The sequence below is a fragment of the Alternaria novae-zelandiae genome, assembly GCF_023758075.1.
Source record: "Alternaria novae-zelandiae strain BMP 2774 chromosome Unknown scaffold_1, whole genome shotgun sequence".
Lineage (NCBI taxonomy): Eukaryota > Fungi > Ascomycota > Dothideomycetes > Pleosporales > Pleosporaceae > Alternaria > Alternaria novae-zelandiae.
Genome location: NW_026056961.1, coordinates 2,052,740 through 2,069,212, shown reverse-complemented (window position 1 = coordinate 2,069,212; position 16,473 = coordinate 2,052,740). Strand labels below are relative to the sequence as shown.

Genomic DNA, 16,473 nt, shown 5'->3' with positions numbered 1-16,473 from the left:
ACAGCGTCGGCTGAACGGACGGTCCACCCGCTTCGCAAAGACGATGCTTGTCTGCCCTGTAAATCTTATGACCCGCTTCGCTCGACTATACTCTAGGAGGTGCGATGTTCACCGTTGAGATCGATCCGTGACAGCTCTGCGGGGGCGCCGCCTACCGCGTCGGCTATGGCAGAGGCGAAATAGCCGTAGTATAACAGCTACGGCTCGAAACCTCACAGCTGGGGCATCAGGCTTCCTCAGACCCTTGAGGCTTAACCGGCTCATTCTAGCGAGCCTAACCGTCGTTGCCGCCGTCGCAGAGCAGCGTGCGATCATGCAGCCTGCAGCTGATCGAGCAATAATGCGGGGAGAGTATCAGACTGGGGAAGGGACTAATGGTGTTGCGGGACGCAAGTCTGACGCATGCTGCATGGAGGAATAACTGATGAAAGGGGCGACGCCTGTTGGTGGCTCAAAATAGTCCGTCCTGCTGATACAGGTGCAGGCACCACTATGGGTGAGATGCAGGTGCTCTGCACAAACCCGGGGCGATATACATGCTCCCCTGAAGTGATAAACACTGCGTGTTCGCCCTTCATCAAACCAGTCAGCAGCCCTCGCACTTGCTCTGGGAACACGACTGATCCTTCTTCGAGCCCTTGTGGAATGATACCGGGAGGCGACGTGTTCCGTACCCGTGGTTATGTCCTTCCATTCGCGGATAGGCCGGGTGAGCTGATGCTCCCGGCACACAGGAAGCTCTGATGTCTTTGAGACGAGTAAGATTCAACCATGCCTAGGCGCGCGTTCTTTCTGAGGCAATTTCTGATCCCTCGCTTGATGGCTGAGTCCATGGCTGAGTTTCCAAGTTTCGAGCGGGTGTCACCGCATGGCCACCGTCACGGCAACAGGCGATGCCGTCCGGATCTTGCCAGCCACCTGAGCGGTAGGCACCAGCCCATGCGCGTGGCAGACACTGTCACAAACGCTTGGTCCCTCTGGCAATTAACAGACACTAGATCTGTCTGTTGGGCCCAGACTGACGGTGAGCGTTAGCACACAAGCTGCCATTAGGTCCTTTTGTTTTTCAAGTATCTGAGTGCAGCTGCATCGGCACTTGGTGGTAGCGTACTCTGGGGACAGCCGGCTTGACACTAGGCTACCCAGCTCTGCGATCGCGAGCAAGCAAGCGTTCCTCAGCTCCGACACCGTACGGGCAGTTTCCCGGGCTCCAACAAAGTCTTGGGACACCCTTCTCGAACGTTTCAGACAAACAAATGTGCAACTTGACAGCAATCGGAGCGTTCGCGGTGTTATACGGGATCAACGGGCCTGACCTCGCGAACAGACACTAGTATTGTACTAGTGTAATGTCCCGTCAACCGTGATGAGCCCGCCACTTTCCATCCATCATTTGTTAAGTTACACCCCTGATGACTGAGTATTACGCAACCAAGCTTGTAAACCTGGATATTCCCTACTTTGTTGACATTCTTGGCAGGCCGCATAGACTTTACCTTTTAGGCTTAGAGTTATGGTGTCGTTCTGTGACTAAGTAAAATGATGAATGGTCTTGAAACTCACCCGAGCTCACGCGAGAAAATGCCAAGATGTAAAAGTTCCAAGTGGGTCATATTCACGAACGAGCAGTGGAAATGGTGCAGGTCAACCCTGACTTGTTTGGCGTTTCGTAGATGGTACCTGCAGTGATGCGATGGTGGCGCAATGTTGTTTATAGTCTGGAACTTGAGGGTGTTAGTTGGCGTGAAAGTGTGCGCCGTCTAGGACGATTGTAACAAAGTTCGGATTCGGGTTCTGGTGCGCTACTAGGTAGACTCTAATTTGACTTGATCCGATTGGTCAAGCACCCAGAATCCTCGGATGCGATTGGCTACAGATCAAGGGTTTCAAGGTTGCTTGTCCGCTCCCCTCTCACATGAAGCACCCTCATGCCCAAGGACCTTCCCTATGACGAGACGTCGTCTGTCGTCATTTGGAATATGCAAAAATAACTTACTTTTGCTTCTCGGCATCCTGCTTCATGCCGCCCTGAATCCATTTGCGGCTCTTGGCAGCGTACTCCTCCATCTTGTTCTTGTCTGCAAGGAGCTCTTTGATCGTGTGAGGGTCCGGGACATGACGACCCTTTTCAACACCAGGTCGGGATGTCATGCGCTCTTCCCAGGCCTTGAGGGAAGGGAATTCATCAATATCAACCCCAGCCCAGCCTGCGGACGCCACCCAGCCATAGTGCGAGATATCTAGCATGTATCAGCACATATCATCATGGGTATGCTGGAGTATCCAGCTGCTTGTGAATGTTGGGTAGGATATGTCGATTTGGATCGAGTTTCAGATAGATCATAGATGCTTCCATAGATGGTGCCATCATCTGCGGATGTAGATGTAGAGCTCACCGCTCAGTACATTCGAGGGGAGTGCTTACCGGCAATTGTACATTTCTCGCCACATAGATACGGCCTGTTATCTGAAGCAAGATGCTTGTCAAGCACTGAGTACAGACGACGTGTCTCGTTCTGGTATCGGTTGACACCGTACTCAATGTGCTCAGGGGCATATCGTGTGAAATGGTCTGCGGTCCACGTCAACCTGATATCCCAGCTGACATGGTACGTCTCGGCTCCATTGCAGTATTGTGAAGCAGTCTGACGCCAAAGAGGCAGTAATCTGCGCCACCAGGGTGACTGTGCCTCCGATGGCTTCTGGAAATACCTCCACATCGGAACCGACCCCCACATCGGAACCAAGATCTACAGCACAGCCGCTCGAGCGGTAATGCTGTCTCGTGAGGCTTTCCTCGCTTACTATGGGAAGACTGATTCGATACGGTCATCTGGGTCGATGGAACCTGAGTACCAAAGCCAAGACGATGGACTCGGCGATCAAGCCATGCTGCGCCCATCTTACTATACATAACAACATCTCATTGCCGCTCCATGTATGGTATTGAATGACGACACCACCTTGAGAGCGGTAACGAACCGTTGCTGCAGCGGGTGACAAGTCCACATGATCTCGGGACTGCCGTGAAAAAGCAAAAACCAGAAAGAAAAAGCATAGGGAAAGTCATACTTACTAGCTTGACCCTGCATCGGACCAACGCCGGCGTTCTGAAAGTAAAGCCAATTTTTCATGGCATACCAGTCTCGTGTTCCCTTGGGAAAGCTGATCTTGTGATCTGAGTCGTAGCGATCGACAAGGTACTCCATGATGCTTCCGGATTCGAAGAGGTTGATAGTCTCGCCGTCGGTGAAGGTGTCGGTCAGTGTGGGGATTCGTCCATTGGGGTTCATCTTCAGGAACTATCTGCCGTTAGCATGGTATTGATGCGAAAGGGGAACATAAGGCTGACCCATTCTTCCTTTTGTGTGTTCTTGGAGATGTCGATCTTGTGGACTTTGTAAGGGAGACTGCGGATATCAGTAAGCTGAGCTAACCTTGAATGCATGATATCGTTTTTCCATAACCACTGTGAATTATGAGTAAAAGGATGTAGCGCTTTGGAAATGTACGTTATTCCGCCATGGCTAGCCAAGGGCAGTATCCAGAGGCATTCGGAGGTCTGGCACAAAAGTGAACCATCGCAACAGGCACTTTCCGATGTGCAGATGCTGCTGACCATACCCCAAGGTACTTCATGTAGGTCAAATTCATCTCTTGGCTTGTTTTTCGTTTACTTCAAGCTTCTCGGAAATACCGAGGTTGCTGTCCATTTCTTTCGCACTCGTGCAATGACAAGAGCCTTGACAGCGGAAGAGATGGAAATAGAAACATGTACTGCTAGGTTTCCCCAAGGAACATCCCCGAGATTGCAGGATACGTCTTACATGGTCAGAAAGATACGTACCCTAATTCCTCCAGAGTGATGGAGACCTTGATGCCATTAGGCGTCTGGGTGGTGTACAGGTTGATGTCCGATTGCTGAGACATTTTTGCGATGGATCGGTAGCTGTAAGTCGACACAGAAACAAGCAAAGAATCGCTGTAGTTTGTAGCTATATAGCTTGAGAACTGACGTAGTGGAGCTTTGTGATCAGACAGCTGCGATGATGAAAGTGGGGTGTAATGAGGGGCAGCTTCGGGCGGAACCAGCCTTCATGCTTTGTTAATAGTGCCGACGGCGAAACCTGCGGCGATTCGTAAGCGATTCAAGAATCCGAATCTTATGCTTTAGCTACTGTTGTCAAGAGCCTTGGTGTCAAGGAACAGCTAGTTCAGCAAGCTCATTGCTTAGAAGCGACTGCCAAAGCCTGCATCATCCAAGAGCAACGACAGCCCCAGCACTCGTAACTCGGCCATCAAACGTGTCCCTTGTACAGCTACGGAAGTTGGTGAGGACTATGTAGAGGCCAGCATTTCGTCGAATAAACCATAGATTCAAATGTGGTAGCAGCTGGAAACATTAGGTACAAAAGGAACGATTCCAAGGTTGTTAAGCAAAGCGGAGAACGGAAGCAGCCCCAAAGGTTTCGGCAAGTGAGTCTTCGACACAGCAAAATGGAAACTTGTCGATAAACTCTTACGGCGGTAGCTTCCCTAGTATCGCTGACGAAGCGCTGTACAGTCTGGTTGTACTGCACGCGCATAAGGTTGATGTTGAGATAACCGCAGGCTCTGGAATGGGCCAAGATCGCACTCAACGCGGGGTCTCGGACATGCTAATATGATGACTAGAGACAGGCGCGTCGTGACAAGCTTACATAGTGATATCAGGCTACGAACTACGCGAATATGTGAATGTAATCGTGAGATTCGCGCAGCGGCGTGCACGTGATCTGCAGGGCAGCAAACCGCAGCCTAAAGCGGCCAAGCGCGCTCCCTACTAGCCTGAACCTTTGCCTCGTCGCGACAGCCTCCACTTTCTCACCAACTACACCTCCATCGCAACCACAACCTCTTGTCAACAGCAAATATGTCGTGGCGCAACCAGGGCATCACGGGCTCTAACAACATCCCTCTAGGTACTCGCCGTCGTTTCGGTGGAGGCGACGATGATGGCGGCTACAACCCATCAGCGCCCGCCGAAGGCTTGTCTGAGTTGAAGCGTGGCCGCAGTCCTGAGCGCAGTAAGTCGAGTCTTCCCACGCACTTCCATTCATCTGCTAACAACCAAGCTGCAGACTCTGCCGACGGTCCGCGACAGCGCAAGAAGCGCAACCGATGGGGTGACGCGAGCGAGAACAAGGCTGCTGGCTTGATGGGCTTACCGACTGCCATCTATGCCGCCATGACGACTGAGCAACTTGACGCGTATACTCTGCATCTGCGCATTGAGGAGATTACCCAGAAGCTCAAGATCAACGACGTGGTCCCAGCCGATGGTGACAGGTACGTGGCTTCCCTCCTCAAACGTTGGAGATGCTAACATGAACAGGTCCCCATCGCCGCCTCCCCAGTACGACAACTTCGGTCGGCGTGTCAACACTCGCGAGTTCCGCTACCGCAAGCGCCTCGAAGACGAGCGCCACAAGCTCGTTGAGAAGGCGATGAAGACGCTTCCTAACTACCACCCACCTGCCGATTACAGGCGGCCTACTAAGACACAGGAGAAAGTCTACGTTCCGGTCAATGACTACCCGGAGATTAACTTCAGTACGGAACTAACCCCTCTAACTCCCCTCTCCCTGTTTTGCTTTACCCCAGCCTTTGTCTTGACCAGCCTGCTCAGACTGCTGGATGTTCACGTGCATCTAGTGGCACCTGCAGTACAGCTATGTCACTAACCCTAACCCTTTTGCTCACAAATTTTTGATCATACACTAACCACAGCTTTTTGCACTAACAGTTGGTCTACTCATTGGCCCCCGTGGAAACACCCTCAAGAAGATGGAGACCGAATCTCAGGCAAAGATTGCGATCCGTGGCAAAGGCTCCGTCAAGGAGGGTAAAGGACGTTCTGATGCAGCTCATACCAGCAACCAGGAGGAGGATCTCCACTGCTTGATCATGGCCGACACCGAGGAGAAGGTCAACAAGGCGAAGAAGCTTATCCACAACGTTATCGAGACTGTAAGTCACCACTCTCTTCCCAATTATGTGCATGTACTAACACTTGTAGGCTGCTTCCATCCCTGAAGGTCAGAACGAACTCAAGCGCAACCAACTTCGTGAGCTTGCTGCCCTCAACGGTACCCTTCGCGACGACGAGAACCAAGCCTGCCAGAACTGCGGTGAGATCGGTCATCGCAAGTACGACTGCCCGCAGAAACAGAACTTCACGGCCAGCATCATCTGCCGCGTCTGTGGTCAAGCTGGTCACATGGCTCGCGATTGTCCCGACCGCAAGGTTGGACAACCCTGGCGCAACGACAACCGTTTCCCCGACCGCGGTCAGCCAGCTCGTATCGCTGCTCCGGAGAACGAGCTTGATGCTTTCATGGCCGAGATGGGCGGTGCTCCTGGACAGCCTCGTGCGGCGATCGAGTACAACGGCAACGGTGCTGCTGGTGGAGACAGTTACGGTGGAGGCGAGCGTGCCGTCAAGCCCTGGGAGCGTGGTCCTACTGGTGGCTCTGCACCCTGGGCGCGCAACGATGGCGATGACCGTGGTCGCGGTGACAGCAACTCTGCTGCTCCTCCCCCCTGGGCTGGTGGCGGCGGCCGTGGCGGTCAGTCTTACGACCAAGGCTACGGTGCTGGCAACGGTGCGGCTCCTTGGGCTTCTGCTACTCCCACTGCGCCTGCGGCAGGTGCTGGTTACGGATACGGTGGTTATGGTTACGACCAGAACGCTGGCATGGGCGCTCCTGGTGCCTACGGTGCCCCTGGCTATGGCGCTCCTCCTCCTCCCTCCGGTCCTCCTCCTGGACTGGGTCCTCTCTTCCAGAGCTATGGTGGTGCTGGCAGCCCTCCTCCACCTCCCCCACCGCCGTCTGGATCTGTGCCTCCCCCTCCTCCACCGGGCGAGGCGCCTCCTCCCCCCCCACCTAGCGACGCTCCCCCACCACCGCCACCACCTCCGGCTTAGATGGACAGATGATGCAGCGATCGCGCAGATTCCGGATTGTGCATAGCCAGTTTTCGTGTCTATGCCCACTGGTATCTAGCTATTAACAGCTGTAGCAATATTTTTGTCTTGAAAGCGCAGATGATGGTCTTTGGGAGTCATGTACATCTAATTCGAGCAGAGAGTTGCGGGTATATGGCACAGGTAAGCTCACGGGCGAGGTCTAGTAAGTATGTAGCTTCTCGCACTTTGTGCTTGGATACCTAGGTGCTAGATATACTCTGTACATGAAAAAGCAAAGTCCTACTTAGCATCTTGCTGAATGCATTCCTCTTCGATACTCTGACGACACCGATGCTTCATGTGTGAAAGGCATTCAGTGATTTCTCTCTAGCAGTTTATGAATTCCAAGTGAACGTAGAAGTGACTTTGGCGATGTAGATGACGTTGTTCGCCAAGGCGGTGCTAGGACAAGCGGCGGGACCAGGCATGCCCAGGTGAGCGTGACAGGGCGGGCACATGCAGACAAGCTCATGTTGACGATGCGCGCTTGACTACTCGACCCTCTCATTTGCCTGTATCCTTCTCTCTAGATGCTTGCCTTGCGTGCTTCTCCATTTTCTTAGCGACTTGCGACCCCGCTCTGGGCCGCCCGCCCTCACTCTCACCCACCCTACAGTCGTTATGGAGCGGATACGCGTGAGCAAGGTACGAGTCGCTGCGAGCTCTACAGGTTCCTCGAAGCCATGCTGATACTACTCCTAGGTGGAAGGCGTCTACCTCCTCCGTAGAGGCACGCGCTTCGACGGCACGCTGCATCTTATGCCCCACCATCTCGTCTTCAGCTACCTCCCCAGCCCGCCTGCCGACGCTCCTGCCGACGCGAAACCACCGCGACAGAAAGAAGTATGGATAACGTATCCTATGATCAACTATTGTTCCCTCAAACCGTGCCCACCCATCCTGCGCCAGGAGCCCTCGATCCGCATACGATGTCGCGACTTTACCTTCTTTGCCTTTTTCTTCCCCAATGAGAAGAAGGCGCGTGACGTGTACGATAGCATACGGGCACTCTCGTGCAAGATTGGCAGACTGGACAAGCTACTCGCATTTAGCTACCAGCCAAAACCGCCGGAAGACCAACAGAATGGTTGGGAGATTTACGACGCCCGCCGCGAATGGAAGCGGCTGGGTATCAGCCCTAAGGACACGGAGAAGGGCTGGCGGATCTCTGAAGTCAACGTGGAATATAAGGTACATCAGATGTGACATGTGAAGTCAAACACAGGTCTTGACGAGTGGAACAGTACGCGCCGACATATCCCGCCCTCCTCGTCGTTCCCACCAACGTCTCAGACAGCGTTCTCAGATACGCCGGTGAATACCGCTCGCGACAACGCATACCAGCCCTCGTCTACCGACATCCCATCAACAACTGCTCTATAACTAGAAGCTCACAGCCCACACCGGGTCTGCGCGGGAATCGGAATCCTCAAGACGAGCGGCTTGTCGCAGCCATCTGGGCTACTAACCGTGGGTGGAAACCTGCGAATGCCTCTTCTTCAAACTCTACAGAACTCACTCCCGACACCAGCGTTGTGAACCTGAATGATTCCAGTGCTAATAGCTCTTTTTTTGGGACAGTGGACGAGAATACGAACACCGGCAGGACCACCGCAGACGATCTGACGGCGTCTTCGGAGACAGACCCGGACGCACCAAAGGTATACGGAGCCCAGCAGCGTAACCTTATTGTCGATGCCAGACCTACAGTCAATGCCTATGCGATGCAAGCTGTTGGACTTGGCTCGGAGAAGATGGACTATTACCCTGGTGCGGAAAAAGCCTACCTCGGAATCGACAACATCCACGTCATGCGGAAGTCGCTTGATACAGTCATCGAGGCGCTAAAAGAGTCCGATCTAGTGCCTTTCCCTCCCAATCGACAGCTTCTGGCAAAGAGCAACTGGATCAAGCATATTGCCAACATACTGGACGGGACTGCGCTGATAGCCAGAACGGTCGGGATCATGCACTCCCACGTCCTTATCCACTGTTCTGATGGCTGGGATCGTACGAGCCAGCTCAGTGCACTCAGTCAGATCCTGCTAGATCCATACTACCGGACGTTAGAAGGCTTCATTGTCCTTGTCGAGAAAGACTGGTTATCGTTTGGACACATGTTCCGACACCGATCGGGTTTCTTGAGTCACGAGAAATGGTTCACTATAGAGAACGAGAAGATTGAGCGCAAGAGCGACGGCACTGGAGGCAGCAATCCCTTTGAGAATGCTCTCCGTGGCGCGCGGGGTCTCTTCAACCGACACAACGAGTCGAACGAGTCTCTCAATCAGCTGCCAGAGACGAACGTACCGGAAAACGGCACAGATGTTGCAGAACCTACTTCAGCAAAGCCGACCCAGATTGGAGCTGCGGAAGAGCATCGCATCACCAAGGTGAACGAGCTGTCACCAGTCTTCCACCAATTCCTCGACTGCGTATACCAACTGCACTACCAACACCCAACCCGATTCGAATTCAGCGAGCGCTTCTTGAGGCGCTTACTTTACCATCTTTATTCTTGTCAGTACGGAACGTTCCTCTTTGACAACGAGAAGGAACGCATAGATACCAGGGCTAAGGAGCGAACAAGGAGTGTGTGGGACTACTTCCTGTGCCGGAAGCAAGAGTTCATGAATCCAAAGTACGAACCTGAGATCGATGATGCTGTTCGCGGCAAGGAGCGCATGATCTTCCCTCGGAAGGGAGAGGCAAGATGGTGGGCTGAGTGTTTCGGTCGTACGGATGAGGAAATGAATAGCTTTGGTTCTCAATTGCCGCCGACCCTCACACCACAGACCAGCAATGCCAGTACTGGCAGGAGTGGCACAAGTACGCCAATAGTTCAAGAACCTATTGTGACGGGTACAGAGACCGCGGAGGGAGCGACTGGAGCAGGTACGACCGTTCATCCTCCACCCACACACGCCGTCGGTGACCGTTCTCCGATGGCATCGAATACACCAAAACCTCTCGATGCCGCAGCTGCACTGGGACAGGATCTCAGGCAAGGAGTTATGGCGAGCTTCGAGAAGCTAGGGTTCACTGGCAACGGGAACAGAGCAGCGAGCCCAGCTGCAGCAAGCAGTAGACCAAGCGAAGACGTCACACGTGACATTGTGAAGCCAAGCTCAGACCTGAGTGCCGATATGGACACGGATCGACCAGCGCAAGATGTCACTCAGGACACGGTCTACGAGAAGCGGGAAGAGCCTATACAAGACAACGAGAAGACGAGCTCCGAAGTGAACATCGAACAGCCCACTGAGTCCGCGTCACACCAGGCTGTCGATTTGGGGCTGGGAGCAGACATTGTAGAAAAGAAAGCAGAGAACAGGAGTAGAAGTCGACAAAAGCCTAGCCAGGCGGTGGCGGCGAAGAAAGAGGTTGAGATGGAGATGCAATGATGATTTGTGGTGTTGGATGGTCAGTAAGCTGACTATCCCTACAAAGTCTGGGATCACGGTAGAGGGTGGATGAGATATGGTAATGCACAGTTACGATGAATGCAACGAATGATACCCCAAATCACCTTACTTCTTCTCTTCTTGGATCAGCAAGGCTGGGAAGTCCTCACAGACGGAGCAGAAATGAATAGACGCATTCGGGTCTCCTGATAACGTGGACTCGGCGGAGCGATGCGCAACGTTCTGTCCGATTCTGAACATAAGGAGCAGCTTCGCAGCGACCGCAGGCGCATGTCGCCTACTATGCCAATCGTATTCCTTAGTCATGCGCTTCTCGATGCAGGCTGACCGTCATTTCAGCCGTGCTGACAACGAAGCCACCTGTCAGGCCCGAGGGTGTCGGTGATCCTCCAAGGTCCGCTTCAGCGAAACATCCCACCAAGCATCCATCTGTGTATGACGGCTTCGTGCTCATGAAACAACATTGCATCTGGAAAGGTTGTTATCCCGAGTTATATGGTAAGCAAACCAATGATCAACGATGTTGTATGCAACGGCGTTTCTGGAAGCGTCGTACCAGAGTCCAGTGTGCCGACTAACGATCCTCCGAGGAAACAAGATGTCGATGCCTCGTATGATGTATGCGGCTTTCTAGTACTTCGTGAAAGGACGCGTCTCAACTGTCTTCATTGCATGTCGAACGCTAACCTCGATGGAGAAGACGAAAATGTGGAGCTCGAGTGGAACGCTAAACTCGATGGAGCAGACGAGAATGTGGGGCTCATGTGGCCCCCATCATAGTGATGGCGAAAGCAAGCAGCAGAGCCGCAGACGGAACGAGCATAAGTAGGCAACGGCCACCCACCGTTTGTTGTCAGTTGCGCACAACCAATGCATGCGCCCCTGTAACGCTGTGGCGAAGTATCCTCCAATGGCATTGGGTGCCGAGAATATCTGGGGTTCTTTTTTTCTGCACCTTCATGCATAGCCGGTGCCATGAACACGCAGCTAGACCTACTCGGGGTTCATATTGCCATATGCTCAGTACTTCATTCGCGGCCTACCATGCTGCATCTAATGAAGGGCAAAGCGAGTTCGAAGAAGTCTTGCTGTGGTTCATCGACTAGCTGACGTGGTCGCCATCTGCGTACATCATAAAAGAGGGCTATATTCCCGCGAGACTGTACGTATATGTACAAGTCGCGAATCCTTTAAAACTCGTCCCTATCTACAAAGGTCTCGTCTACCAAATCAGGATGGCTAACAACGAGCAAGACAACTTCGAACGGATGTACCACGTTGACAGAATCTGCGGTCCTCCATGTGGGTACTGCGCGTTCCAGTCACCAGACCATTCTCGCTATACCTCTCAGTGTCAGTCCAACAATCTCTCGTATTTGTACACAAGTAACGATGCTCTAGTAACTTCTTCGATCGATGTTCCCATGGCAGACCATGATAGCATGAGTCGGCCCTACTCTGACTTCGATTTGCCTGTAGGCACTGGGGTTGAGAGTGGTGACCTTGAGGAAGACAGGGCGCACTGGAGTATTCATGATGGAGAGGATCAGCCTCTAATGCCGGATACGCACAACGTCGTGCAAAGTATGGTGTACGAACATGATGAACTCAAAACGATACGTTCGTTTACGGAGCTGCAAGCTCAGCGCATGAGTATGGGAAGCATTGAGAAGTAAACGTTATGGCCTTGACTCTACTGAGCCCTTGACTGACTCCTCTCAGTGTCAACCCTTTCCCGTTCACTTCCGTATATGACAGGCGCGGTTCGCTCTATGTGCCGGAATCTCAGAACCCGTTGCATCAACTCTTCCGCGCTACACCGCAGACTCCCATGTCGGTTTTGTCTCACGATTTCTCAGCTTCGCCGCATTCCTTCTGCCCATACAACCAACCCGCACCACTATTCCCGCCGAGCGCACCGACCATCAATACACTCGGAACGATAGAGGGTACGGATAACCTCGGCATGCTCGTCTTTAGATGTAGCGCACCCGGCTGCATCGGCAGAACCTACAATCGCTGGCAGGATTTTACTCGTCATTACAACGGAGCTCATGTCGCGGAAGATGCGGGCGACAGGTTCTGGTGCCAAGTACCTGGCTGCGAACGTGCCGTTCGGCCGTTTCCAAGGAAGGATAAGCTGAATGCACATGTTCGGAAGATGCATATGTCGGTGATTGAAAGCAGGTCATCAGAGATGTAAAGTGGCTGGTGTGGTGGTGTAGGTGGATTGTGGTCGGCAAGGGTCATGTGTTATGCCAGAGACGATTGTCGAGTGGGCGTGCAAGGGAAATACAAGAAGTCGCACAGGCGCAGTTCTCATTCCGTATATTATTCTGTAATGCAACCTGAAATCTCTGGATGTCAGCGCTATTCAGTTTCACGTCGCCCAAGGATGACCTCCTTTCCCAAACTTTGCATCACAAAAAGCCAACTTCGTCAACCTCTTTTCCAAGATCTCTTCCTTGTGCATCTCCATCTCCTCGTAGTCCCAGTTCACACTCACCATGCTGCCTCGCAACCACTCTGCTCTCTTTGTAGATAGGAAAAGTGTCAAGCCTCCTGTTAGCATTGGGTCGTCAAGGGCGAAGTCCAGATATTGCTTCGGCGGCATGTCTGTTGCGACGAGGCCGGGAAAGAGGCTGAATGTGCGGATGCCAGGCTGTTCGTGATGAAGGAACTCCATGAATTTGGTTTGCGCGAGTTTACTGGGGATGTAGGAGGAGAAGTCGGGATACATGTCGCCCAACGTTCCGGTCGAGACCGAAATCACGGTGCCCTTGCCGTCCGGCGCTTGGGTGAGGAAGTGGTGCACGTTCAAATGTACGGCTTTGACGTTGACTTCCTAGGCAGGTGTCAGTAACTATGGAGGGACTTCTAGGAAAGAGAGGGGTCTCACAAAATCCTGCCACCATTTTCCTGGCTCGCACTTGCCAATCATGGCTTGCGTCAAGGATCCGGCGTTATTGACGAGGACATCGATTCGGCCGACCGCTTCTCCTGCCCTCCTCCACAACGTCGCAACATCTTCTTCCTTCGTGATATCGATGGACCCAGACGAATGCACAATCGTCTCATCTTGGCCTATGGCATCCAACTTCCCAACAACCTCTCGTAGTTTCTCTTCGTTTCTTCCGGTTATGACGACGGCCTTGGCACCAGCGGTTACCCATGCTTCAGCAATCGCTCGACCAATGCCACCAGTCGCCCCAGTGATTAGGACGGTCTTGCCCGCAGCCGAAAGAGCGGGGTTGCTAGGATCCAGGTAAGGATTGTTTTTACGATGGACTTTGCTTGTGAGTTGGACAGGCCAAGTTATCGCATCGTAGTCTGGTTGGTCAGCCATTGTCCTGGTAACCGATATACGGAGTATGGTCCAATTGCAAGTCGTTACTTGGGGAGTATAGTACTCGTTGTACAGTAGTTTTGGTATCTGTAACATAACGCGACTGCGGGGAATCTGTTCGCGTCTTGTGCCGTACCCACAATATGCGGCACGCGATAAGTACCTTCCGAAGCGGGATGCCGATGCCGACGCACGATCGCGGCGCGGACCACAGTCGCTAGTAGAAAGCACACGTCGCATATCCTTCGAATACGGGAACAGGATGCCGAGCCATGTGAACACAGTCATCGTGTGGGTGCAATTAATGAAGTAATAGGTATCTCAGATTCGCAGTTACTGTGTTTGTCCAAGACCCCAAGAGGGATCCAATATATCAGCGTTGAACCAGTCCAGAGAAGGTTGCGACTGAAACAGCTGCCACATCATGTCGTCGTTCCATGAAGATGGCATGATACCAGCAGTGTTGTCACTCCCGCTATTGTTCAAGATGCCAGGACCGTTCCCGAAAGCTGCCGACATGGGATAGGTGGTCAACGGTCCAGTCGAGTCTCCAGTTGGGTGCTGTGTCTGTCCATGGGTACCAGAGCCCTGCACCAGGGGCCTACAGAGGCCCAGCAGCGTGGCACACAGCCGATGTAGTCGATGTACATACTTGTTCTCTGTAACGAGTGCAGAAAGACCATCGGTGACATCTTGGAGGAGCTGGAAATCTTGGGCGCTGGATGTACCGACGACGTTGCAAAAGACGACGAAGAAGGGACAGAGTGGGTAAGAAAGCATGCTCCTGGTCGTTGTCAGTAACAGTGTTTTCGCCAATTTTTCTTGCACCTACCAAGCGAGATAAGGATCATAGCCTTCAATGAAATGGTCTAAAGATCTTCCGAGCTCCTCTATGTACTTTGCGCACTCGAGTGCTTTCCGGGCGCTTTGGAGGCACTCTTCTCGTTCCAAGGGATTTGTCGTAACGGTGGGACTCAGGCGGTGGACCGACGTCAGGGTAGAAAAGTATCTGAACTCCATGCTTTTCCAGTGTATGAGAGCATCCGTTCTGCTATCCAAGAGATGCAGTTGCCGTTCCTTCTCCATGAGCTCGTAGATGTCCTTCATCTTTGTCCGTAGTTGCGCAACCTCATCGTTGAGTATAGTAGGCGATGGCTTCGTGTCCAATGTCAGATCCAGGATCTTGTCGAGTACGGGAAGCATCTCTAGAATGCTCATAGGGCTGGCTGGATCGGCTCGTAACAAGTACGAGGCTTTGACCGGAAGTTGAGGAAGAGATCTTGGTCGCAGCAGCAAAAGGCTCATGATACTGTCAAGAAATGCGCATTGGCCGACAAGTGCATAGATCTCGCTTTCGGAATCACTTTCAGGCATTGGCTTATCAATATGGTGATATCCCAGAGCTACAATAGTGCGAGATGCATGTGCCGTGAGTTCCCAACAACTCACTGGGTTACCCATAATTTGCATCATGATGGCCTGCATCTATTAGTAAATCATCTCGGAGTAACACAGCTACCATAGACGTACCCCAGTGATCAAGGCCTGAGCAAGTAGTAGGGATGGCGCGGTTAGGAAACTAATGCGGTCCAGAGCAGTAAGCGCTGCTGTCAGATGATTGAACTCCATTTGCTGGATGTGCGTTTGGACGGCTGCGCTTTTGGGGCCTTGTAGCTGATTTGCGTATAGTACAACAGCGCCTTGGAAGTGCACAATGACCTTGTACAGATTAAGGGTCTTCTCGTCCGCGTTTCCTTCCATCAAAGCGAGCGCGATCTTCTCAAACGCCTTTGGTGGTACATGATCGACAGTGTGGTAGCGAACGGCAGCGTTGCCTCGGTCTTTGGATTCAGCTAGCAGTCTCATCAGTTCTGTGTCAAGATTCTCCAAACATATCGACTTACTGCCAAGGATAATGTTAAAGATCTCGCGCTTGGATATTTCAGTAGAGACATGCATCGACTCGTCAAAGGTACTCCGATCAGTCATGGTCGGCGTTGGGGTATTTGATAGCTGGTCAACGAACGACATGGCGGTCTCGAGGACCGAACGCTGATGACCGGACAGCAGTCCATTGGTAGAGAGCTCTTTGCTAATATGTACACGAGCTTCATGTGCTGTCTGGGGACTGTTATCAACATCCGAAGCTGCCACCGGGGCCGGCACGTCTAGCGAGCTTGTTGTTCTCTGTCTCTTTGTCGGTCGGTCTGACGATGCTTCAATGGTCGGTACAGCGAAACCGGTTGTACACTCCTGCTCCTGCGCTAGGCTTGGGCTTCGGTGAACACTCTGGACCGAGTGCTCTAGACTCGACAGCCGCTCCACGAGAGCTTTTATTTTTTCGTCCCTGCATCATCATCAGAGCTGGAACGAAAGGTGCCAATCGAGAAAAAGAACTCCTGTTCTGCATCTGTCACAAGCACGAGAGATGGGCAGTTGCTTACGTCCGAACTTTAGGCTTAGGAACGCGCTTGTGTCTGTTGCGCAAGCACTCCGTCTTGGCTGCCACACAGTTTGCACATGGCTCTTTGCGATCACATTTCACCTGCGAGCTGTCAACGCTTCAGTCGCAATGCAGGTAGTGGCCCGATTGGGTCGGCGACTCACCTTCCGGGAATGGCATAAGTCGCACGCGGGGACGCCTCCATGAGCAATCCAATTCTCTTCCGGCATTTTGTAATCCTGAGAGTAGT

The 16,473-nt window shown here is 52.7% G+C and overlaps 4 protein-coding genes across 4 annotated transcripts; 2 read left to right on the top strand and 2 right to left on the bottom strand.

Annotated features, from left to right (window-relative positions):
• Positions 1–1,992: 1,992 nt before the first annotated feature.
• J4E88_000664 (uncharacterized protein) lies at positions 1,993–3,930 on the bottom strand (the record flags this gene model as incomplete). The annotated part of the gene is made up of 5 exons (XM_049394338.1): positions 1,993–2,240; positions 2,426–2,572; positions 3,077–3,302; positions 3,353–3,410; positions 3,848–3,930. 5 exons carry the CDS (start codon positions 3,928–3,930, stop codon positions 1,993–1,995), a joined length of 762 nt encoding a protein of 253 aa, XP_049260167.1.
• Positions 3,931–4,912: 982 nt separating this feature from the next.
• Positions 4,913–6,967, top strand: BBP1 (Branchpoint-bridging protein; the record flags this gene model as incomplete). The annotated part of the gene is made up of 5 exons (XM_049394337.1): positions 4,913–5,066; positions 5,121–5,328; positions 5,375–5,592; positions 5,786–6,009; positions 6,059–6,967. The coding sequence occupies 5 exons, from the start codon at positions 4,913–4,915 to the stop codon at positions 6,965–6,967; spliced, it is 1,713 nt and encodes a 570-aa protein (XP_049260166.1).
• Positions 6,968–7,630: 663 nt separating this feature from the next.
• Positions 7,631–10,413, top strand: J4E88_000662 (uncharacterized protein; the record flags this gene model as incomplete). The annotated part of the gene is made up of 3 exons (XM_049394336.1): positions 7,631–7,654; positions 7,712–8,200; positions 8,254–10,413. The coding sequence occupies 3 exons, from the start codon at positions 7,631–7,633 to the stop codon at positions 10,411–10,413; spliced, it is 2,673 nt and encodes an 890-aa protein (XP_049260165.1).
• Positions 10,414–12,814: 2,401 nt separating this feature from the next.
• J4E88_000661 (uncharacterized protein) lies at positions 12,815–15,769 on the bottom strand (the record flags this gene model as incomplete). The annotated part of the gene is made up of 7 exons (XM_049394335.1): positions 12,815–13,279; positions 13,334–13,784; positions 14,187–14,381; positions 14,433–14,564; positions 14,613–15,259; positions 15,311–15,633; positions 15,685–15,769. The coding sequence occupies 7 exons, from the start codon at positions 15,767–15,769 to the stop codon at positions 12,815–12,817; spliced, it is 2,298 nt and encodes a 765-aa protein (XP_049260164.1).
• Between the last annotated feature and the right edge of the window lie 704 nt (positions 15,770–16,473).